This window comes from Pagrus major, chromosome 20 (genome assembly GCF_040436345.1).
Source record: "Pagrus major chromosome 20, Pma_NU_1.0".
Classification (NCBI taxonomy): domain Eukaryota; kingdom Metazoa; phylum Chordata; class Actinopteri; order Spariformes; family Sparidae; genus Pagrus; species Pagrus major.
The window spans coordinates 2,548,150-2,573,357 of NC_133234.1; the positions used below are offsets into that span (position 1 = coordinate 2,548,150).

Sequence of the window (25,208 nt, forward strand, 5' to 3'; positions counted from 1 at the left end):
CAACTTTTGGGATTAAAAAGTGGATTTATCTTCATCCCGTTTATCAACCTGGCTGCAGCAACGATCTGGAGAAGAAATCTTTGTTGTCAGGTGTTTATGTTCTGTAATGTTGACTGCCAACTGGAGCTGCAGGGGAAATGTACTTTACTTCATGAACATAATGTTACAGAAAGGAGAAATGAAAAAGAGGAGAGAGATCCAAAGTCTCTGTTTAGGGCTGAATTCAGTAAGAGGTTGACCTGAATTCAAACACACAGACACACACAGCCTCGGTGCATGCAGCTGCTTGGTAGCTTCTTGTACAGCTAATGTGCAGTAAAGTAATTTGGCTGTTTGGGGTAAATAAACACTTTTTTGGTGGCGAACACATCATCAAACAAACACCATTGCCGATGAAAATTTGATGTGACTCAGGCACAAATCTTCACGGAGGAGGTAATGTTTTAGTTGTATTCACATTATCTTAGTCTCGTTAGCTGACTTCCTTATTAACTTATAGCGACAGACGACCAAATTAAATGCACTGTATTATACATATTATATCTTTAACCATACTGCAATTCCTAACATTGTCTCACTGTTGCTTTTAAAACACGCAGCACACAACAGAGCCAATGTGAGGCCTCTAAACTTTCACTCCTCAATTAAACCAACTCAAAAAGTTTGTCTCATATCAGCTATTTAGTGATACAAAACTGGGGTGAAGAAAAGGAAATTCACTGAATGGCCCAGTATTTCTTTAATGATTTCCAGTAACAGTGCCGGCTATATTTTGTAATATTACTGTAGATAGACTAGTGTTTGTAAGAATCAATTGTGACAGGAAGATTTGGAGAGGATTCGACAGCATCTCTTCATGCTCAGCTTAAACATCAATATTAAAGTGCAAATGCAGTGTTGAACCACAACAGAGGCACTTAAGAGTTGTGTTGTCTGAAATAGATGCAGGGCAGGAAATGGATCGAGCTTCATATGGCTGATACTGATCCGTAATGGATTGGCCCAACTCCCCATCCTGTAAATATATTCAGGATGAGTCTGCAGGTATTAACAGGTTCTGTTCATAATTCATCTTGTTTTTATTTTATCTGTATTTTTGTTGAATATTTATTTTTCTCTTCATATTTACTATGTTATACAGTTGTGATGGCCTGCTTGTTTCACATGGCTGATGTCATTAATACAGACTGACCTACATCAATTAATGATAATCATACAAAATATTATTATTATATAAACAGTTGACATTCTCGAAAACAGTACTTATCATCAGTATTGGTAATATTGTTACATCAAACACTTTGGGCATTACAGTGACAGATAATTAGCGAGCTTGGATGCTGGCTCTGCTTTTCCATTCTGTTTTGGACCTTTGACATTACAATAGTTAAAATAGCAGTAATAATAGTAATAGTTTAAACAGTCTTATACAACTCAGCAGGCAATTAGACAAATTATTTTTGTACTGCAACGTTGATTAAAGTTCAGTGGAATTAAAAAATCATGCACCAGACACAAACTAATGAGCAGGTACTTTAAATAAATCACACATGTCCTGTGTGCTTCCAATAAATTACAGTGAAATGAATGAACTAATATACAGTTCTAAATAAATGGTTCAGTAAGACATGTTTGCGCAGCAGAAAGAAGCATGACACATTGCATACCTTTTAAGCCTGACCACAGTTAAGACATGGCTGAGGAAGAAGAGGCGAGAGCAAAGGGTAAACTGATGCAGCACTAAGAGTTATACCCGACCTTTACCGAATTTAAAGGTAAATGAGAGAGTTCAGAGAGGATAAGCAATATTTCAAAGGTCAGCCGCAGTGACACCGGCCTGAGAATGAGATTACACCGGCTTTGCTAACCTTGGGGTGCAAATGTTCCAAGATGCCGGACGGCCGTTTTTGACCTCTGCCGCAAGACGTTTCGGGGAAGAGAAATGGGCTATTAACAGGTGAGAAGGAGCGGAGACGGCTCAGAGCTCTGAGAGCACTACTGAACCAGAGCTGAGTGGAGCCTCACACTGAGATTATTGCTTTTCCCAGTAAGAGAGAACAATCATTGGCAATTCAATTTCTATAATATTATTTTGTCTGCCAGTCAAATACAGTCGCAACTTTTGTTAAGAACCCCTATAACTGTCAGATGATAAAATATTCAAAAACTAGACCCGGGAGCCGTCTCCTCAGTTGTTACACTGATCATTTCTAATAAGCAGTATGTGAAATAGCTAAAGTGTAGATGGGGAATGTTATACAACACTCACTGTAATGAAGTACTGCTCTAAGGGAGTGTATTATTTCTCTGAAATGAACAAGTGTTGTAATACTTTTTTTGAATGATGTGTTCCAATGTGCATATCAGATTCTGTACAATTTTCACTAAGATCACTGTCCAAGTAGTAGAATAATGTTCCATCAACATTATTGTTCTGTGTATCATTAAAGTGGACTTCATTTGCAGTGAAAATCCTGCCTTTCCCTTTTATGTCCCCGCTATGAAATCATGCCGGCTGTAGAACAAGGTAACTAGGGTTGGGAATTTTCAACACAGCCACAGGAGGATTGTGAATAGTGTTTAACTGCTCCAGCTGTTGTACGGCGGTTAGTAAAGCAAGTGTGCCATGGAGAACTGCTTGAAGAGATAGCTGAGATATAAACAGAGCTGCAAACAGCCAAGTGGTTGGTGCCAGAGGGAAGGACAAACTGGCACTTATTTATGTATGCCTGGACATGCAAGGAAAGCCTTAGTGTTTGCTTCAGGTAACATATGCCTGTATTCACTGTGTGTACACCACCATACCACACTACCTCACCTACTGTGTTACATTGCATCTATGTTTTTATTCCCTGAGGCTCTTCTGCATAGTTTGAAATCTTAAGATTGATTTGGAAATGTTTCAAATATATTGTATTGTCCTATATCACAGAGCAGGGCATAACCAAGAGGAAATTACAAAGCTATGGCTGAATGCCCAAGCTATGTGGAAGCACCTTCAGACTGGCTGGCTCTACACACTCCACAAAGACTAGGGCTATATTCAGTATTGCCAGATTGGTTTGATGTCTGTATTTTTTAATTGAATTTGCTCAATAACTGTTCAAAATCTGCCAAAATTGATTTAAAAAAAGCTCACCCACATATAGAGTGATATAGTCTGTAGTCTTAAAACCTGGAAATCAGTTAGCATGAGCGTGAGTTTTTTTAAAATTGGTTTTCAGTTAAATGTCTGAAATACGGTGTGTGGTTATCACAGGCTGAAGATATTTACATGTTCTGTTCTACGACATAAAATACATCACACAACATTAAATGTCCCACAGTTTAATTATAAAGCTCTTACATGTGTTAAAAACAGCAGTTGCTAACTAGTGTCTAAATGAGACTGCAGAGGTTGTCCGGGACATGTCATCACAGCGAACACAGAGACTCATCGACTCACTAGTCCGTCTTTACAGGCCCACTTTAGTTACAATCTATTCTAACTTTAGTTAGTCTGGTGGTGACAACGGCATATTGAAGTCAATGGGGAAACACATTTTTGATTTAAGTATAATATCTACAACAGCAAAAATGAGTGGTCCATTAAGATCTTCAGAAGATCTCAAAAGTAGCAAATGTTGAACTTTGCTATTGGATGTGAATCGTGAAGTGCAGATTTGTCCAACATGGACGTTATTACAGATACAGACTTGGACTTTCACACCTAATGTGCAAGCATGCATAATTCGAAAGCAACAAAGAATAAGATTAGATGAGCAGCAATGCTTAAAGCTTAGTAACCTAATTAAAAAGCTGCCAAAGATGCCAAGTACTTCCACCTATTTTCTATGAGCATTTTCCATTTATGCATAAAAATACCTCAATAAAAAATTCAAACACAAGGATCACTTAAAAAAATGGACACTAAGCTGGGGTGGAAAACTTATCGTTAAAAGTAAAATGCAACAAAGTGAAATGAATTAATGAATCGTGACAGGAGCCCCACTAAAGAGAAGACAGTGACCTTCAAAATACAACAAACACATGTTTCATTTTCATCCATTCAGTTATATGGAGTATTTTGAAACAACAGCATCTCATTGTGCCCTGCAGAGACTCAAAGGTGCAATATTTAGGAGCCACCTGTCGAAATCATACTCCAAATATAGCCCCTAAGTGCTGCTAACTGTAGATGCTAACTGTAGCTGCCATGAGCTAGTGAGCACATTTAACTGTGCTGTTAGCGGTCATCTCAGCTGACTCTCCCCGAACTGGGAGCTTGGGGCATGAGGGGAGTGTTGGTGTTGTTTACTATCAGACTATCACCTCATGGAGTAAAACATGGTTAGGGGCTGCCTTGTTAGCATGCTACCTTCAATAGATATCTCTGCAACACAATATACAGACATCTTTGACATAATGTCGAAACTCTTATTTCTTCATATTCTGTTGACAATTCTTGCATATTTCACCTTTACTGGCATACAACTGCAGAATTAAGAGCCACCAACATTTAACCCGATGAATCAAATTCTAATATTCACATAGTAGTAGTGGATAGTGCATTATTTTGCAGATAGATTTTGGGTTAAACTTTGCATTACATTTGGATGGAACTCTGCCTCGTGATAATATTGGATTGGAAACAATATGAATTACAAAATCTTAACCTGACGCCATCTTCTGTAATATTTTCTGATATAGTTGAGATTATTTCCCTGTACGATTGCATTGTGTTACATTACCAAGGGAATACAGAGATGCACTCTATGACTTCCTCTTTCTTCTCTGTAGTGAAATTGGCACTCTAGCTTCAAAACCTAGCAGAAAATCAGGGCAGTGTGTGCCATTATGGTTCACACAACTACTAGGAAGAGTTTATTGAAAGCAGTACCTTACTTTGTGTAATTTTGCTACTTGTACATTTGGGATGACAGCAGGGTTAAAGTTCCAATATAATGGTACGATAGACCTTACAGTTGAAAATATTGTCTGAACCTACAAAAGTCACCTCTAAACCTTTACCTCTTGTTGTCAGAAATTTCCTTCATCACTTTGATCCATCAAGTAAAGTTAACCTTGATGCTTCAGAATAAGCACCAACAAAATGTCCTCTGTTTCAATCTTCCTAAATGTTCTATCCATGTACAGACATTTGGCTTTCATTAGCATTGACACTACCTCAGGTAGACACACTCATACACACAGCCACCTGCAGCCTTTATCAAAAGCACCTCGGCTCAGCAGAAAAACACAATCTCCGGAAAATAATTGGCCTGACATGCAGATACACAGCAAGATGGAAAAGGTGGAACAGAACTGTGAGCTACCGTCAATCAATCAGTGAAAGGCGTCATCTGTGTGGGAAGGGCAACAAGGTCTTGTAAGAATGAAAAAATAAAACCATTGCCACTGGCAAGGTGGCCCGATGTTATCTTAAATATGCAATAAGCTCTCACTTCAGCATCAAGCACACAGTGTGGTTGAAGTGTATGCACAAGAATCAGTATGCTGTGGGAAACCTGCATGCATCAAAGTGCTGCATACAGTTTTGAGGCTTACCTGGAACAAAGCTCCCTTGAACCACTTCTTTGTACGCCCACCATCCTTCGTGAATTTTCGGTGGATTCGGCTGTGCTGTGAGGTAAGAAGAAGAAACAGAGGAACATGCACATCAATTACTTAAATCTGAAATTCAGGCAAGAAAGCAAAAACACGGTCCTGCCGTGTCCAGACGCTCTCCGACTGAAACCCTGCATTTTTCGTTTGTTTTAGTTTTTTTTACCGCCCTCCTCATTTCCAGACGCCCCGCTAACCTTCTCAGCAAGAGGCCTCTGCAAACAGACTCCCTGGAGATGGCCTTGGAGCAAACAGGCCTCCAATTCAACCCCTCGTTTCGGTCCAACTGCACACACACACACACACACACACACACACACACACAAGCAAACTCCCCTGTACGATGCGATGACTCCCTAGGCGTTAGTATGGAAATGCGTTCTGTCATGTTGTGTGAGCTGTGGAAGAAAGTCCCAGATTAGAGCAGGGTGGTACAGTATAATTGAGGTGACTAAGTAAAGGTCTCAGTGCAGAGAAAGAGTTGTGACTGAGAATTACCCAGTGAGCCTTCGGGATATTGCTTTTTACACCTCAACTTTTTTTCTCTCCTGTTCATTCACCAAAAGCGCAAAGCGGGGCTTAATCGAGGGTCTAGAGGTTGCCCTGCTTGCTTGTCTTTAATGGAAGTTGAGGTGGCCGACCAGCTCTCCTCCCTCTGCTATCCCCTCCAAACAGCCTCGCTGCAGTAACACTGAAGAGCAGGTTCAATTTCAGAGGGGTGGGCCGGCTGGACATGCTCCAGAAAAGACTATTTTCTCAGAGGGCAATCTCACTGCCACATGCTGAAAAGGGGAAAAAAACAGCAGTTGGCCTCGGAAAAAATCCTGTTTGTCAACTTGTTTCTCAAAATGATAAATTGTTTCTCCCTTTCTGATGATAAATGAACTTGAAGTAAACACCACCTTTGATTGGAGTGCGCCTAAATCAGTTCATTGGCCAACCAAGCAGAAGCAGTGAGTCGGTCTTTCCAAACCATTAGAGGGAAAGTTGGCCCCCTGCCTGGCACTGCTGGACCCTGAGAAAACTCCCCCAAACTGGAAAACAAGATCATTTAGAAAGTTTTTATCTTGTCAATTTAACACCAAGTGGAAGAATAAAAAAACTAAACCAGACTCACTCTCTGGCAGTAAAATTGCTTTCCTAAGAATGTGTTTCCTCTTTTTATTTGAAAGAACAGACTACAATTGTTAAAATTACTATGTGTAACACTCTAAACACCACAGCACAGTGATGCTTTGGTGTAATTATTATCATAAAAAGAGACTCAGCCTGAGATGATTGGAGTCTTTATCTCTCCTTATTAGTAGAGTTGTTTTTCAAAATGAAAAACACTTCGCCCATAAACACCCTCTGCTTTCAGTGCAGACAAAATATTTCTGCTTTATTTCAACCTGTACTCAGAAAGCAATATCTTTGCCTTGTTCTTGGGTTACAAAGAAATCTTTATTTGCGCTGTAAAGCACTAGAGTGGATTTTGAACTGTATTCATCTTTGAGGAATACACTCTGAAATGCAGGGTTATGACTCATTCACACATTGCAAAAAAAAAAAATTGGCCAGATTCGGTTGATTTTAATGGATTCACTGTGACCAGCGTACTCATGAGGAGGAACAGAGTTGGATTTTGGTAAGCTCTGACACATGATTTTTTTGCAGATGACCAGAAGATCATCAAAAACATCTTGTATTACTGATCCTAAAGGGAACAAGCAAAATCCTATTCAATCTAACAATGCTCTGCCATAAAGGGTCCAGCACATTTCTTGAAAAAAGTGATCAATAATTAATTCCCTATTACCAATTTAGAAATGCAACCACATTACACAACAGCAAAATTAATTACCTCCTGTCACTCACCAGCTCCTGAAGGTGCCTTTCAACAAACCCAAAACCCCCTGCTACTTCTAAAAGCAACATCATCCGTACGATAGGATGGGAAACAAGACAGTGTGGTTTAATGAGCTGCCAGTCTACAGTTTGGAGGTACCTAACATTAAGATCTACCTAGCCCCAGTGACTGCACACAGCACTCCAGTAGAAGCTGCAGGGTTCTGATTCTAGGACTACTAGTGGCCGCAATGTAACACAACGTATAAATTAAACAATTTTTGAGCTACTGGAAAACATATTCCATGGTTGATGCTAGCCACCTCCCTACACCTCCTGTGCAAAACTAAGGATGTTACATTAAAATCTGAAACACAGCGTTGGAGACCGAGCCCCATTCATTCCTACGAAAGCTGCTCAGTGGCGCATGAAGCCAAAGTAGCTCGACTTCCCAGTTATAAAATTGCCTGGATCTTCCGCATTGCGGGACTCGTAGAGCGTGCGCACTAGAGACTTCTTGAACTTGAACAGAGATAAAATGATTTAATCTTGCGGCTCTTTTAGACTTTCTCAATTTTATTGGACCGAATTACTTAATTTATGATAGTGAAACAAATCATTTCGTGCTTATGGAAAAAAGTCTTTTTAGGCCCCAGTGCATCACATGATGATGTTATTACACTGTCTGGCCACTATGAAAGTTGGCTTCAAAGCTGCTCTTCCTGGGGCTGATCCTAAACTCACATGTGACCACACTAACCAAAAGTGTTACTTTTACTCACAATTAAATTGACCTATTGGTATTTTACCTACCATATTATTTATTTTTGTTAGTCTTATCCCAGCACATAAGGCGAGCCTGTGAGTCTGCACAAAGATTTGTGCTGCAAGTGGACTTAAAGCAGCTGAATAATGCTTGTTGGTATTTATACCATCAACAGGGCAAACCATCTCTGTCATGATAACAAACTGTAGTCAGTAACAAACTGTAACAAAATGATACACTTATTCTACCTAAACTATAACAACTATTAATAAACTACTAAAATCGATTCAATAAAAAATGAATATTTTCATAATTTGTTTGGTGTTTTTGTCATATACAGATGCAATGATGATGCTCGGTAAAATGTGTTGCTGTCCAATGTTAAGTCTCTATTTGATCATGTGACAAGGCAACAAGACTCTGGTTAGTTGAGGCGCAAAATCTGTCAAGACTGACAAGCTGAGCACATCTGCAAGGCAGGCCAAGAGAGCAGTCATGCCACTCAAACATGAAAACTGTTGTAAGCAAGTTGAAAGGTCACTGTTGAGGATTTTGCTCAACACAAAGCTTGTTGAACGCTCTTCAAATAGGTGAGTGCAAGTGCTTTTTCAAGGGGATTTGGGGTATCTGATGGGCTGCGAGCCCCTGTTTAACAGGATCTTATCATTTTGGAGACAGGTCGCTGCTGAGCACCTGTTTCATTGTGTATATGTGCTTTTGTGGGTAAACTGTGTGTGTGTGTGTGTGTGTGTGTGTGTTTGTGCGTGTGTGTGTGTCACTGTACTAAACCTTTCATCAGTGTTTTAGCCACACTTTTTCATTAATAATAATTATATTTTTACATTAGATAATTATTTTGCCTCCTGGCTGCTTATAAATTATATAGACTAAGTTAAGGCCTGTTGTTGACTAACCGTACGTCCACAGCAGCACGAAGAACTGTGTATATTGCAGCTCTCTTCTCCTTAGTCATATGCTTTAGTCTTCAGTTTACTCTAACCTCTTGCGCCTATATTGTAAAGGAGAGTACTTGTGAGTTATTGTACTAAAAATGCCTTTTGTTGAAGTCATCGGTCATATCAGCACCACAGTGAATAGACAGCTCGTCTGCCCACAGGCGCTGATGCTTGTCACGTTTCAGCACTTTGACTGTCACAGCACTATCCATGGTTCTGATAGCTTTCTCTTTGACATATGTACTTTGCAAATACAATAGCCTAGGTAACCCTAAGAGTCTGTACATGTGTGTATGTGTGTGTGGCTTGTCGTTACCACCTTATGCCACTGGTCTTATTTGTAATGAACTTTACTATAAAATATTACTTTTTTGTCTGCATTGCGTTATATAGCCAGCTTAATTGTTTTTATGACTCCAGTAGCTTCACAAGTCATCTCTGTGGTGGAGCTTGCTGACCAGACCAATGCTTAGATTAGAAAAATAGCTAAGTAGTTGGGTTAGTTGGGTTTTGTTTACTTAAAAATAGTTAGGATGCCAGTATGCTAACCTTACCAGTTTATTTTTTGAAGCTTGTTTCCACCAAAGCTGGCCAGAGCCTACATGAGAGATCATTCTGTTTTGGCAGACCCCGTTTGGTGGAAAAATAAGCAGCTGGAGGCAGCAGTGTGGATTTGTGCTTCATTCATGACAGGATGCAAGAGAAAAGTGTCAAACTGCAAATATGCATAGAGCTTAATATCCCCCCTCCAGTCCAAGTCCTGGTAAACCAGCGAACAAGCCTAGCCACCCAAAATGTCGAGAAACATAGCATTACACAGTTTTGTAACTTCATTGTAATTCTGAATTCAAATTTGATCTTACTACCAAAAAGTGCTCAGGTGGTGTTTGAGTCTTGATGGTGTAGATACTTTCAGTGGTTAGCATTGGCTTTGGCTAGTTTTGTTGATGGCAGAATTAATATGAAGAGAAAGGCTTCTCCCAACTTATTTCATATAGGATGCACAAACTTTTGCTGTGACGTTTCTCCTGTAACTTCTTACTTAAGGCTGCTTTTGGCTGCCATGGTTTTCTTTTTATGGTGATTTATTGACCACTGTTGCAGTTAAACACAGCATAGCTACAATGCTGTACAGTCACATTTACATATAGCTAGCCTTACTGCTGAATAGCAAACACACTGTGATAATGGTGTACCACTTTATCAACTGCATAGTGTTTTATGAGATAAAAGCTGAGCAGTAAGAAATATAATGAGTGGTCAGAGAGAACAATAGTATACAGTGTTATTGTGTGTGTAGGGGTGGTAGTGTGTGTAAGTGAGAGCCTTTGGGATTTTAGCTACTGTAAGTAATAATATAAAGGAGATTTGGAGGCCTGTGGACATGATCCTCTTACAAGCTACTGACAACAATACAGACACAGTGCTCTCTCTCTTACTCACATACTGCACATGTGCACTGTGCTTCTGTCACTGAAAAAAAAGAATGAAACAGCCTTTTTGGATTGATATACCCACTCTCCCTGTTATTTCAATCTAGTTAGAGTGAATGTGCAATAATTTTATCACCATCAGTTTTAGACAAATTCCCGCTGAGATACTACAATGATAAATTCTGTGAGGTAAATTGAACCTTTCATGATCCCCGTGGGAACAGCGAGCTGGTGCAGCAGCCAACCAGCAGCACTAATTACAACAAAATATATTATGCGGAAGGGGATATTGAAAAATGTATGAATTACTCATTTTAAGCAAGAGGTAGCAAATAAGAACGAAAATGAATGCAATATGCATATGCAATATTTTCATATATATTGCATATGCAATATTTTCATTTCATGTTGTATAATAGCTTTTTTGTTTGTTTGTTTGTTTCATTATTCTAAATTTGGAGTTAGCCCTACTGTATAAGAGCATGGCTTCTTGACTATAAAATATGTTATGACATATAAGTCTAATAAATACATTCGTTAAAATAAAATCAAGATTAAAAAGATGTAAACGCTTTGAAGAAAAAGAATATAAACATTATCGATTCCTCAGATCGGTTGATTATTCCCTTAATCCGTCTTTGAATTATCAATTAATAATCAAACATTAGTGTAAAAGCACAAGTTTAAACTAAAGGCTCACAAATATTACTTTTGGTGAGTCATTTATATGTATCTTCCATCTTGTTTGCTTAAAGATCTATGCTTCATGGCTTGCTTTAATTTAAGGATAGTAGGCAGTGTTCAACCCAAATCAAATAAAGTCCAGTCCACAAGGCAGAAACAGGAGCACTGACTGGCCAGTTGTTATGTATTAGCCAGCCTGTTTTCTATATTTGTTTTTTGCAGAAACTTACGTCTTTAGTCTGTCAAGTTGAGCAGATTTGTGTGATGTGAGCAAAACAGTTTAGATATGCATCATTTCAACGCAAATGTAACTATTCAGTTCATTACTGTATATTTTTAGGTATTAAATTCTAAATAAATGTGATTAAGCATGACAAATTGTGGGGGCACACTACAGTCACACTACACATAATCACGTAGGTTCCTGTCATTGCTGGGTAGGAAGTGATCGCAACTGGTAGCCAATAGATGATATGTAATCACTTCCTGTGGCTCATCAGAGGAGAGCGAGAGAAGAGAAGCAGCATAACAAGCACTGTCCTATTTCTCACAATGTCTGGCTGTGGCCCCAAAACACACTTCCTGACATCAGCAGAAAGGAAATGCCTCCGATCTATAAAGGGAAATGCAGAAGAGACGCTGCAGGTGGTGGGATAAGGGAGGAGGAGGAGTTGATGGATCGCCATTTTCCATTTTATTGGGTCCCAGAGCTGTTTAGATAGACAGTATAGACACAGTACAATAAAGGTATGACGTTTAAATCATCAATTAAGTAGAGTGTGAGGTAGAAGATGAATGGCTGCTGCACAGATAAGCTTCCAACAGTGACATGAGTTACGTGCATGAAGCTGCATTCAGCCAGTACAAACACACAAGTGGTAAAGTTCTTCCCTTTGAGTCAACTCTGAATGGACCTCAGTGTTGTTGGGATGTATCACTCTCAAGATCATTTTCAGTTCATCATTGAGTCACAATGGACATTTGTACCAAAGTTGAAGAAATTCCCTCAAAGTGTTCTTAAGATATTGCCTTCATAAGAATGGGAAGGACAGATGTATACGTACATATGAATCTGTGTTTATGATCCACAAATAAAAAAAATACAACCCGGCTTGAATAAATGTATACTGCATATATAGTTTTAATTGCAAGTCACTCATCAAATAAGATTTGTTTTCAAAAAGCTTCCTGTGCCTATAAATTTAAAAAATAAAAATGAACTGAAAAGCTGGACGTCTGGCTTTTCACCAGTTTTCACTGTGCATTTGTAGATCACAGGCTGTGAATGGAGTCTTAAAACCAGGAGCTTTCATAAAGCAAATGTTATTAGGTTAGGTTTTATATTTGCTAAAATTGGTTGTTATTTGTTAATGGATTAGAAAATGTTTTTGGGGACACTCTAAATGTGGCCTGGGACCCAGAAGGATTTGCCAAGCTCATATTTTATTTACTCTGGCAGGTCTGTCTGGCCCTTTTCCGGTTAGACAGATTTCAACCCATCCAAGCTTGTGTCTGGCCAATCACAACTGTTTATGTAATATATGGGGCAGGTTTCATACCATGACTGACAGAGGAGGTCACCAGCCCACATTTGAAAAGTTATAGTATGTCACACATTTTGCTGCTCTGATTGGTTGTTGGTCCAGTCTGCAGGTCTGTCCACGCTCATGAAACTATCAAAGTAGGTAGTACCCATCAAATTTGAATCAAGATTCCATTTGTCACATTAAATGTTTTCAGAAATACATTTCATTGTACTGTATTTTGAGGAAGTTGATGATAAGGCCAACATTTGTATCTGCCTGAAAACAGACCAATACTTGCATTGTGTCACTCAGCACTACATCACATTTCATTGCTCTGATCAGTTGTAGGTCCATCAAATTGGATCCAGAGGCATTTTGGTATGCACCCATTGATAACACCCCTTGGCAATCAAAAATGAAAGGGACCAGACTAAAATGCAGTTGGGATGCCAAGCTACAATAAATGACTCATTAATAGTAAGATATATTGGTAAATATGATACACAATATGAAACACGGTTGATGCATTTAGAGTGTTGGCACAGTGAGAGGCCAAGCTGTGTGTGAAGAGTACAAATAGTCTACTTCTCAGCTGTAGAACATGATGTATCTAGACTTATATAGGATACAGTTCTTTATTTTCATGTGTTATTTTAGTTTGGATGCAAGGACACACCCCTTGGTGTGATGGTATCCCCACTGCTCTGCACACTAAATACTTTCCCTGTGGACTCTTGAAAGCCTTGTTCAACCCAGTTACACAAATGCATGGCCAAGTAATCTGGTTTCTCTCTCAGCAATCTAACTGTGCTCACCAAGTGCATGACAACACACTTATGGAAGAATTATCCTATCTTTATTCAAGAGCGTAGATTTTCAGTTTGAGAGCATGATTTCATTCCTTGTCAGTGACACAGCTCCTTCTCGTGCTCAGATTTATTCTCCTCATGCTCACATTTTGTGCTCGCACTGAGATGTTTGCTGCTTTCTTTCAAAATGTGTGCTTGAACTCAAAAATCACATGCTTGTGCTCACACATCTTCTTCTTGCACACAAAAATTTTGCTCGCATTCAAATATGTCCTGTGCTCGCTCAGATCTAAAGTCTGCGTGCTCAGATCTAAAGTCTGCACGCTCAAATCTAATGTGCACGCACTCAGAACAAAACCTCCTCTCCGGTTGAGGAGTCTGCTCAGACTCAAGGCTGTCCCTCCCTGCGCTTAAAATATTGTGTTTCACCAGCCAATAGGGAGACAGCTAGAGTGTGGACCAATCAAATGACGGATGCCGCCTTGGGTGCGTTCCTTTGCCTATTTTTGAGTGCTCCGTAGGGGCGGGTATATGGTCTGTTTGTAAAACTGCTTCTCTCAAAATACACCAATTTACCATATTAGCCAGCTATTTGAATCGTCACCTATTTAAGACGCCAGCATATTTATGTATAATTAATCTTAAGTAATCCTAAAAAGAGTTATCGTAGTTTAGATTTTTTTCAATTTAATATTAGCGGATATATGTTATAGAGTATAAATACTCACAACAGCATAGGAGTGTTATGATAGTTGAGTGGTTAAGTACAATTTTAGGTGTTGCATTTTAAACCATGGGACGCCGGTTCGCATCCCGGCCGCTGCACTATCCCTTTTCACACTCCCGTTTGCATGCAGAGATCTTGCGCCAATTCTCCGCATCCGCCTCTGAGTGAGAGTGTCAGATGTGGCGAGGGGTGAAATTTCGCTGCGCCGAATACGGAGGTAGTATCAGAGGTAGTGTCAGAGGTAGTATCAGGTAGAGTCAGAGGTAGTATCAGAGGTAGAGTCAGAGGTAGAGTCAGAGGTAGTATCAGAGGTAGAGTCAGAGGTAGTATCAGAGGTAGTATCAGGTAGAGTCAGAGGTAGTATCAGAGGCGCAGTATTGGCGAACCGAACCAGTGTGAACGGATAAGCCGGCGGTGCGGGGTGAGGATGTGTCGATCTGATGCTGTTCACTGTCTGATAACTGAACAGGTCCATCACTCAACAAAATATAGAGAAATGTCACGGTGTAAAAAATCACCACGTCGGTCAGCCCTCCCGACCGAGACTTTCCCCCCAGAAAACAGCCTCCCTCCCCACCAGTGAAAGAGTCAGACAGTCTCCTGTTTAATGATGGTGATTATGTAATTATGTAATTCAGAGAAAAACGTAGGACGTTTGGTGGGTCAGGATCTCAATCACAACACATTATAACAGCATCAATATGATTATAAACAGTCAGCGGGTACATGTTTAGATTAACAGGAGGACACCGGGGAACCCGTTGAAAAAAACACACACGTCATCTTCATGACGTGTACCGCCACGCCGGCGCCGGCTTTCTGTGTGAATTACTCTGGTTCGTCTTTTACGCCGGAGCTGCTCGGCTCTGTGTGAACAACCAACGGCGGAGAATTGGCGAACCTCCGCTGCGGCGATAATGCGGCGACTCTGTGTGGTTTAAAATGCAATATCTGGCAGTGTACTTAACCACTCGACTATCGTAACATTCATACGCTGTTGTGAGTATTTATACTATATAACATATATCCGCTAATGTTAAATTGAAAAAAATCTAAACTACGATAACTCTTTTTAGGATTACTTAAGATTAATTATACATACATATGTTGGCGTCTTAAATAGGTGACGATTCAAATAGCTGGCTAATATGGTAAATTGGTGTATTTTGAGAGAAGCAGTTTTACAAACAGACCATATACCCGCCCCTACGGAGCGCTCAAAAAAAGTGCAAAAGGAACGCACCCAAGGCGACATCCGTCATTTGATTGGTCCACACTGTAGCTGTCCCCTATTGGCTGGTGAAACACAATATTTTGAGCGTAGGGAGGGACAGCCTTGAGTCTGAGCAGACTCCTCAACTGGAGAGGAGGTGCTTGTTCTGAGTGCGTGCACATTAGATTTGAGCGCGCAGACTTTAGATCTGAGCGAGCACAGGACATATTTGAATGCGAGCGAAATTTTTGTGTGCAAGAAGAAGATGTGTGAGCACAAGCATGTGATTTTTGAGTTCAAGCACACATTTTGAAAGAAAGCAGCAGACATCTCAGTGCGAGCACAAAATGTGAGCATGAGGAGAATAAATCTGAGCACGAGAAGGAGCTGTGTCACTGAAAAGGGATGAAATCATGCTCTCAAACTGAAAATCTACACTCTTGAATAAAGATAGGATAATTCTTCCTTACACACTGTCTATATTTGTAGCAGTGGTACCAGGTATGTTCATTCAATGCCATGAGACATTTGTGTGAGCTTGTCCCAGCAGGCAATGTAAAGTGATTGAATCAATTGCTTAAATGTGAGGCTATTGGATTACCTGCAGAACAATGGCCAAGTAACAATCGCAGAGTCAATACGAAAAATCAATTATCTCCATTCTAAACTTAAATACCCATTTTAAACCTGGTGTTATTGCTCTGCAGATGCAGTGCAGGTTCAGATTGCCATCTGTCTTGACTCTAAGTATAGGTGCTTGCAGACAGGCCAGGCTCAGCAGATGACAATCTGCTCTTCTTGTCAATTCTTTCCAGATGACATATTTCAAGCCTGCGACTCGATCCAATGTAAATGTGTACTCTGTGTTTCTGTCAGCCCGTCACAATGTCAGCCCTCATATAGACTCAAATAGTCTGTGCTGTCAGCATTTTTGTCAGCTGACCCTAATTAAATGGAAGAAAAAAGTACTGTAAAAGTAACAAGATAAGGTCACTCGATGAAAGAAAAGTCGGGGATGAGCTGGTTTGCACTGGAAACTTGTCAAACTATAAGTGTTGTCTTTTTCGTGCATTGAGCTCAGTTGGAAAGTATCGACATGTTATTACTCCCAACTCGTCAAAAACAGCAGTTTGATTAGCGACCTTAAGCTTTAAACTATGATGCTCTAGCTACCTCTCTAGCATCAGTTTTGCATGTGAATGGCTCTGCGTTAAGTTGGCAATAATACATAATATGTATGTAACATAAACATCTGGACTGTTATTATTGTTTTCAAATGGCTTAGTTAGGTTTAGGCACCAAAACTACTTGGTTAAGCTTAGGAAAAGATTATACTTTGGGTTAAAAAAAAAAACTATGTTCAGTCATGTAACTTATATCACGTAACCTATACTTAAGTACATTGATTGACAAAAAAATACTTTTAATACCTGAGAACGTACATACATACAAACATACAGTACATACTTATACAAAATATAAGATACTTTAACTCAGGTTCTCTTCACATGGGTGCCTTCCACTTTTACCAAAGTAATATTCTGACATGATATCTTCACTTTTAATTGAGTATGACTTTTGGGTACTTTTTACAACACTGCTTCACAGAACCAGCCAAACTAAATTTCAAGTACATACATGTGCCACTGAGAGAAACCCAGAACCAAATGAGACATCCTCCATTCATCACCCAGCTCCAAACAATACCACGCTCTGCCATAGAGTTGTCTTGAAATGAAAAGGCTTCTCTAAAGCTGTATGACGGATTTGGTTGGCCACAGCCTCTTACTGACCTGAATCCTATTTAGCACAGCACCAGCCTATTTCATCCTCATACTTGGGAGTCTGGCAGCCAGCCCCTGCCAACCTCCCATAAAGCCAAAAGAGAGAGACTCGGTAAATAAACAGTTCATTTTCATATAATATCCAAACCCTTACATTAATATTCATTGAAGGGCACAAGCAATCCTGAAGCCCAACCAAGCAGAAAGAGAGAGGGAGGAAAGGATGGAGGGGAGTGACAGGGAGCAGGACAGGTACAGGACAGGCTCAGATAGAGAGAAAAGGGGAGAAAGAGAGCAGAAGAAAGACAGATTGGAAAAGACACAGAAACAAAACTGAGAGTGGCGACGTGCGTCCATAAATGAAACTTGACCTTGCCAACAGCTGTGCTTACTGACTTATGAGACAATTATCTCTCACCAAGCTCCTATTGGTGCCTCTCTTTAATAGCCCCAGCTGTGTGTGTGTGTGTGTGTGTGTGTGTGTGTGTTACGTGCCAGGGCATATTTGCCTCTGTGTCACAAAGTGAAAGATCTGGGCCCTGAAGACTGAATCAAACTAAACCAATTGGTTTCCTATCTAAAATGCAATATGCTATCCCAGTACTACTCTGTCTTGATGTGCTGGCTCTGGAGGCACTTAAGTCTTAGGCTAGGTTTCCACCCAGATGCAGCATAAATTTTAACTGAATTTTGTGGAAATGTGCAAAACAACATGTAATTTATTGTGTGTTCCTGTCTGCTACTGTTATGCGATTATTCGGAGTTCATCGAGTTAACGTTAAATTTGTTTAAATTTTTATATGTCTCTATTTCACTTAGGCTCTATAAAAGCCCAGCCTAAACTGCCAAAGTTGATACTGCTAAGCTAGGTAGTGAGCTAATTATTCTCTGTCATGATTAGATTTAGCTACTGCCTCATTTAGGTGTGTAGCATTACTAACTAATCAACGGGCCCTCGCACCCGTGCGTCATCGCAAAAGTTCTAAGACTGCCCTGACCAAATTTGAAGTCAACCAGGTTAAAGATGTAGGACAAGTTTGTTAAAGTACAACATGTGCAAAACAGCAACATTGAGCACTAAATTCAAAATGGCTGACTTCCTGTTGGGTTTAGGTCATGGCAACAAGAGACTTCTTTGTAGGTCTCGGTGCGATACACATCTGTACAAAATTTAATATATGTAGGTGAAACTCGCTGTTGGGGAGCTCTTCGGGGGGCGCTAGCGGGCCATTTTCCCCACCCATAGGAAAAACCCATAAAACGCATGAACTTTTGTTTCCAAGTACCTTTAGCCCTTCAAAAAACATTTTATTTTAGTGAAAGAAAGAAAGAAAGAAAAGAAAGAAAGAATAGTTCCTTGCATCTCAAGAGGGTCCTCACACCGTTCGGTGCTCAGGCCTTAAATACTAGGATTGTCGGTTTATCAAACAAGATACAATTTATTGTCAACATGTTCCCACTCCGCACTGGTCAAATACAGCAGCATAGTCAGTGGCCTTAAAGTGAAACTCTCGCCACAATGCAACCTAGGCTTTTTTTGTGAAGGAACCCGAGTCAAACCTTCATGTAAAAGCATAATTACGACGGAAAAGCCACTTTTAAGATTTACCGTATCTTCGTTTTCGGGTCAAAATCATTTTCAATGGCGTGCAGGGGCAACATTATGGTAGCATCAAAATCGCTATTTTTACGCTTAAGGAGCTTTCCACCTTTACTCTCCTCCATGTTACGTCACACTCGGGGATTGACTCTTCTCAACTGGCAGGACGGCGGCGAGCGGAGCAAGCTACTGCTAGCGTGAGTTGTTCAAAAACCTTTTTAGTAAACTCTGTGTACACATACAATGTTCTCAATGCTTGTGTTCATGTGTAGAGACCCTGGTGATACTACGAGCAAAGTTTCATGTTGTGTCGAGTCTTCTTAGTGTTTTAAAAATAGCGATTTTGATGCTACCATACAGTTGCCCCTAGCACGCCATTGAAAATGATTTTGACCCGAAAACGAAAATACGGTAAATCTTAAAAGTGGCTTTTTCGTTGTAATTATGCTTTTACACGAAGGTTTGACTCGGGTTCCTTCACAAAAAAAGCCTAGGTTGCATTTTGGCGAGAGTTTCACTTTAAGCTTTAAAATATGACACTCTTACTACCCCTCTAGTGTCAGTTTTGCACATGAAGGGCTCTGTATGTCCAGGTAGATTTTAAAGATAAAGCTTGCTGACAAACAGTTCACTTATTATAAAATAACTTTTAACTGTTATTAACATTGTCAGACGGCCGCGGTTTGGTTAGGTTTAGGCTCCAAAACTACTTGGTTAGGAAAGATCATACTTTGGGTTAAAATAACTATGCTCAGTCTAGTAAATTATAGTAAAGTTACATAAGTGATGTAACTCCCATCACATTATTATGTAATTTTACAAGCCTAGATGCTGTTTTCTGTAGAATCCTGATGTTTTGGGTTTGATACCGTTTTTATCTCCGAGAGACACACATACAACTTCAAATGATTACTCTCCTTTGACATTACCTGTAGTTGCTGGCATACCAAAATTAAGTGGATAGTGTTAGCTAACAGTAACATTAATAGAGAATGTGTCGGCCTCAGTCCCTTAATTAAGAAGATAAAGCTTCTGTTACGACTGACAGTCATGACTGATTACGACTGTATTACATCAGTGTAAACAGCTCATATCAGTTTCCATGCTGCATTGATTTTGGTGAAGGAGCTAAGATTGTTATCTCTGGTGAAATGGTGTGATTATTTTATGGTATGTCTCTTTAATACTCTTCAGTAGTCATGAATACGCCTGCTACACACTTACATATGGAGCATGGGTCTAGGTCTGTGTGAATAATGGTCTGTTTGTCTTTAAAGGATTGTAGTTTTGTGCCCAGCATGTTGTGTGTTTCACATGTGTCCTGTGTTTCATCACGTTTGTCATATTTTGATTTCGACATTTAGGTTGTTGCTAATTGAATAACAGTTAAAGCCACTTTGGGTAGGACTTGAACATTTCTGACTTTGGCATCTTTGGCAAACAACTACAGAAAAAAAACATGCCATTGCAATAACTTTCAATGAACCAAGCTCAAAATACATAAGTCTGTAAGTTTGAATCATAGGTGGACATGACATCAGGGTTTGGGGAATGAGAGCAGCAAAGACCAAGCTGGGTGTAGAGTAGCATCAACTGGTTCAACTAGGACTAGGATAAGACTAATCTCTATTTTTCTTCACTGTACTCATTGGTGTGTTATTTATTCTACTCTGTTTAGTATGCAACATGTAAATCACACCAGTCAATCTTGACCCACACACAAGAGAACATAAAAACCTATGCAAACCTGTGCAATGTCATCGCACATATGCGCGCGCAGCCAGGGGGCAGAAAGCGGAACATTTCTTATTTGTTTACCAGCGGAGTCAGTGGAGAAAGAAAATGACAAGGAGCTGTTGTGCTGTAAACTGCACGAATCGGCAAAAGGATGGATGGAAACTGTAATATCCCGAGGGGATCTCATCCTTTTGCCAAGAGAAGAAGAAGATTGTGGCTCCAGGCCATTAAAAGGGCGGATTGGGGTCCTGAAGGTCCCAAAGGCGGCGAGAGTCTGTGCAGCGCCCACTTCGTGTCTGGTATGTGTGTCTTTTCCAACATGAGCTAGATAATGAGTAAGTTAGGACTGCGTGTGATTTTACCATAGTTAATGAGTGGGTCTGGTAATTTCTCACCAGTACTGAGGACCAGTTTGTTCAGGTTATCGGTGCAGTCTGAGCTGCTGAGGCTGTTGATATAATTGGTCTGAGCCATCTCACTCAAGACCTAGCTAACGAGCTGTCAGACCTGTAGTGTAAAGTATATTTACAGTGAAATTGGCGGGTTTTTTTTCCTTCTAAATGTTGGCAGGCCATAAAGTAGCCTCGTCGTAAACATTTTTACTTTGACTTTGTTAGCGTTCACTAACATTGCTGCATACCCTGCTCCTGATATTGTAGACATCCAAAACAACCGTCACAACCTGGTAAGTTGAGTGAAATTCATGGACATTTCAGCAAGTGTTTTTCTGATTTGTGATGCAATGAAAGACAAAGCGATTTTTCAATGAAATGACATTTCATTGCAATTGTGTCAGGGAGAACTTACAAACAATACGATATCTACATTGATATCAGTTCACTCCGAAGCAGTCTTTTGCCCCCTGGTTGCGCGTGCACCTAGTATTGTTTGTACACAAGAAACCCGTCTATAGAACTAACCTTGGGTCTCATGCCATTTTCATAATCACTCCCACGAAATGACTTGTTTCACCATCATATTTTGAGCCATTTGGTCCAATAACATTTGGAAAGTCTAGAAGAGCCGCACGATTAAATTATTTTATCCTCATTCAAGTTAGCTTGGTTGGAAATCCAGGTATTTTCATTGCCACGAAGTTGAACTTTATTGGCTTCAAAACACCACTGAGCAGCTTTCATAAGAATGAACGGGGCTCCACCTCCAACACTGTTTCCAGTAATAAAACATTCTTGGATAGACTGCATTCCAAATTCCTGTCTTATTTACGTGCCACCATCGGATGTTGACAACACGTCATCACTTTGTGTGGCACAATTTAGTGTGTCCACCTAGGTCTATGTTTAGATCAAAGCCAAGCCGAGCTGAGGTGATAAAAACCCGGGTCTACTGCAGAGTCAATTGACCTGGGTGTACATGCCATTGCACACAAATAGCATACATATGGAGTATGTAGGGTAGAGAGAGAGTTGTGACATGACAGAGAACTGCAAATCCCATCATTCCCCTTCCACAGTTGGCAACCCCCATCCTGGAACCGTCACTCAAATAGGGGTGAGGCTGTGATACTAAAACACCCAAGATTAATGTCACCAATTCAGTATCTGACCAAATGTGAAACATATAACACGTTTGTGCCAAATCTAAATAAATTCCCTCAAGGAGTACCCAAGATATCACATTCACAAGAATGGGATGGATGGACGGATGACCCAAAAACATAATGCTTAATGCTTTGGCAAACCAACTGTCTTCAACCAAAGATAGTGAGTTTAAACTGGTGTAACAAAGAGAAAGCAGCAAATTCTTCACATTTAAGAAGCTGGAATCAGACGCTTCTGGTTGTGAATTGATCAAGAAATTAACATTTGACGACTAGACTCATTGCTTACAGGAAATGGTTAGGCCACTACGTCTCAAATAGAAAACCGTGGGTGAATGTTAAAGCCAGTGTTTGACAGGGAAGACCACCTCAGCACATTTTTGTCCACCTGAAGGTGAGTCTGAACTGTTCATTTTAACTTCTGCTGATGTGTGTTTTGGAGAAAATTTTGAAACATATTTTGCAGATAAGATGGCTTAAAGAGTGGTATGTTTTGGGCTGTGTTTTCTTTGACTGACAGGTCTCTCAGATTCCAAAACTTGTCCAAGCTTCCTGGCTCCAAAACAAACACTGACAAGATGGCAGCAGCAATGAACCTAAATCTAGGCCTCAACAAGTCCCTTCTGAAAACTGAAAGTGATGTTCCAGACACTACATCTTTGTTTTCGTACACGTCCCAAAACCTGACTGAAAATACATTTTCTGGCGAACAGAGGGATGCAGAAATAAGCAGACTGAAGGTTAAAAAGTTACATTTTGCAGCCACCACAATAACTGTATTTAATCGGCCCCCTCAGCCCAAACTGTTCCACTGAACTCTCTGAACACATAATCCAATATCAGATAACTCTCTCACCACTAATAGGCAAAGTTTGGTCAACAGAGTGGTTCTTTTACACGTTGTATCAGGAGGGTGTCAGAGGTGTGTTCAGCAGAGCCAGAGAGAAGAGTGTTTATGGATCGCTGATCACACTCTGAAACTGACAAGAAGACACTCTTTCTGTTTGCCTGCAGCCCACACTCCGCCCCACTTCTTATCTCCAAAACTTTGTCACTATTTTTCCTCCACAGAGTGCAGCAAAAAGAAGATGCATTATTTTGTTTGTGTCAAGCCAGAAAAAGGAGGTGAAGCAGAGAACGGGAAGCACCCATCAATAATTGAGGTGGGTTTAAAGAAGGTGAGTACCTTTGTCCTCCCTGGCCCCTGATTCTATTGAGCTGAAAGCCATAAAACCCTGTGTACCTGCGCCAGTGACTAGACACTCTACTTACCACAGTGTGTAACAGCTCGGCTACAGGCCACTCTGTCTCAGCACTCATACAGAGAGCCAAGAATAGCTCCAGTGAATCGAGTCTACTGCAGTGCCCTCACAGTTTACCTTACTTAGTCATTCAAGCATTATTTAACACAGGACAGAGACACTGCAACTTTAAACACAGGAACTCACTTTCTTACCTAACATAGCCAGCCGTAAAAACTAAAGACACATGCTAACAAATGGCTGAGGTTAGAGGAAGTTATAGGGCCCCGACACACCAGTCCGACAGTTGACCGTTGGCCAATGTCATTGTCCCTGTGGCCCTAGTTTTGTGTGTCTTGCAGCCTCAGTATAGAGAAAGCACTCTGATCGGATGTTAAGCTAAGCTATTACCTGCATGAGAATAAATATGGAAAAAGAAAGGGAAAGCCCAGACAGCAAAGCTTCTACCTGACACCCTAATCCAGATCTGAGCCACAAGTGAGCCACAGCACTGCCACATTTCAACCAAGAGGGAGCCAAATAAACCAAGACTAGCCCAAGTCTGGGTCAGATCCAGCCCACAAGAATAGAATGAACTGTGGCCCAGATTTGGGTCAGTTCTGGTTTATTCAGTTCGCCTGTGAAACTTTCTGGCTAAACTGTAACCAGTGACAGAATGTAACAAAGTACATTTAATCAAATACTGTTCTTAAGTACATTTCAAGTTAATTATAATTAAGCATTTCTGTATGGAGCTAAATCGGGGTCAAATGTTTTGTACTTGAAAAAGTAAAATTTGAAACTGAAATTTCAAGTTTTGATCTTGAATTTTGAAAAATACATCAACGTATTCAAAATAAAAATAAATGTACAAAAAGTTTTTTCAGGTTAAAAATAATTATGATCAACTCTGGTAATTCTTTTGAATAAATCATTTATTTTCATTTTTCACTTTCATATGTTTTGATATTTGGGATCCTATTTCTTTCAGTTGCATGTTTTATCTTTTCAGATTCAGGTCTTATTTTTTTTAGTTTCAAATCTTTTTTTCAGTTTCAGACTTTTGACCCTGATCTAGCGTGGGGGGCGTGGCATCAACTGAGAGGGGTGTGGAATCATGACAGACAGCTTAACCAAAAGGCTACAGACCTTCCCCTATCATGTTGCCTTCAGGGAACGTAGGATCTAAAACGATTCGGCTATGCCACATGATTGGCAGTGAAAAAACTGCTGTCAGTGACAAACTTCCATTTGCACACCATGCACGAATATCCTGCACGGCTAAAACTGTTTTTAATTTCCAAGGCTGTTTAGATGTGAGATGTGGAAGCTGTTTTAGACAGTACTGAGGACCAATTGTAGTACAGGAGCGACAAAATCACGCCAGATTGTGCACAGACACCCACACTTTAAGTACTGAAATGTCCGACACGTAGCACTGGACCCAGCACACAGGTGGGAAAAGTAAGGTTGGGAAATCGTGATAAATATCAAAATGAGAGGTCGTTTTGTGTTTTTTTCAGCACCCCATGCATTCCTGCAACCACAAAACAGCACTACCTTTATTGAAATTAACAGCATTATCTGTGTTTCACGCAGTACATAGGCTAACGTTACTACCTACTACTGCGTTAGCAGCCACTCGATGCTAACATTAGCACTATGCTTAACCTCTAGCTTTGATAATTCACCACTTAAAAGATGTCAGAAACATTGTATGTTGTTACAAAACGACCTCTC

General features: G+C 40.1%; 1 protein-coding gene across 1 annotated transcript in view; it reads right to left on the reverse strand.

Moving 5' to 3' along the window:
* The window catches only part of ca10a (carbonic anhydrase Xa), a 274,125-nt gene that overhangs the window by 222,257 nt on the left and 26,660 nt on the right, over positions 1-25,208 (reverse strand). Inside the window, exon 2 of the mRNA XM_073490238.1 lies at positions 5,548-5,622. Within this exon, the coding sequence (XP_073346339.1) occupies positions 5,548-5,622 (75 nt within the window). The remainder of the gene's footprint in view (positions 1-5,547; positions 5,623-25,208) is intronic.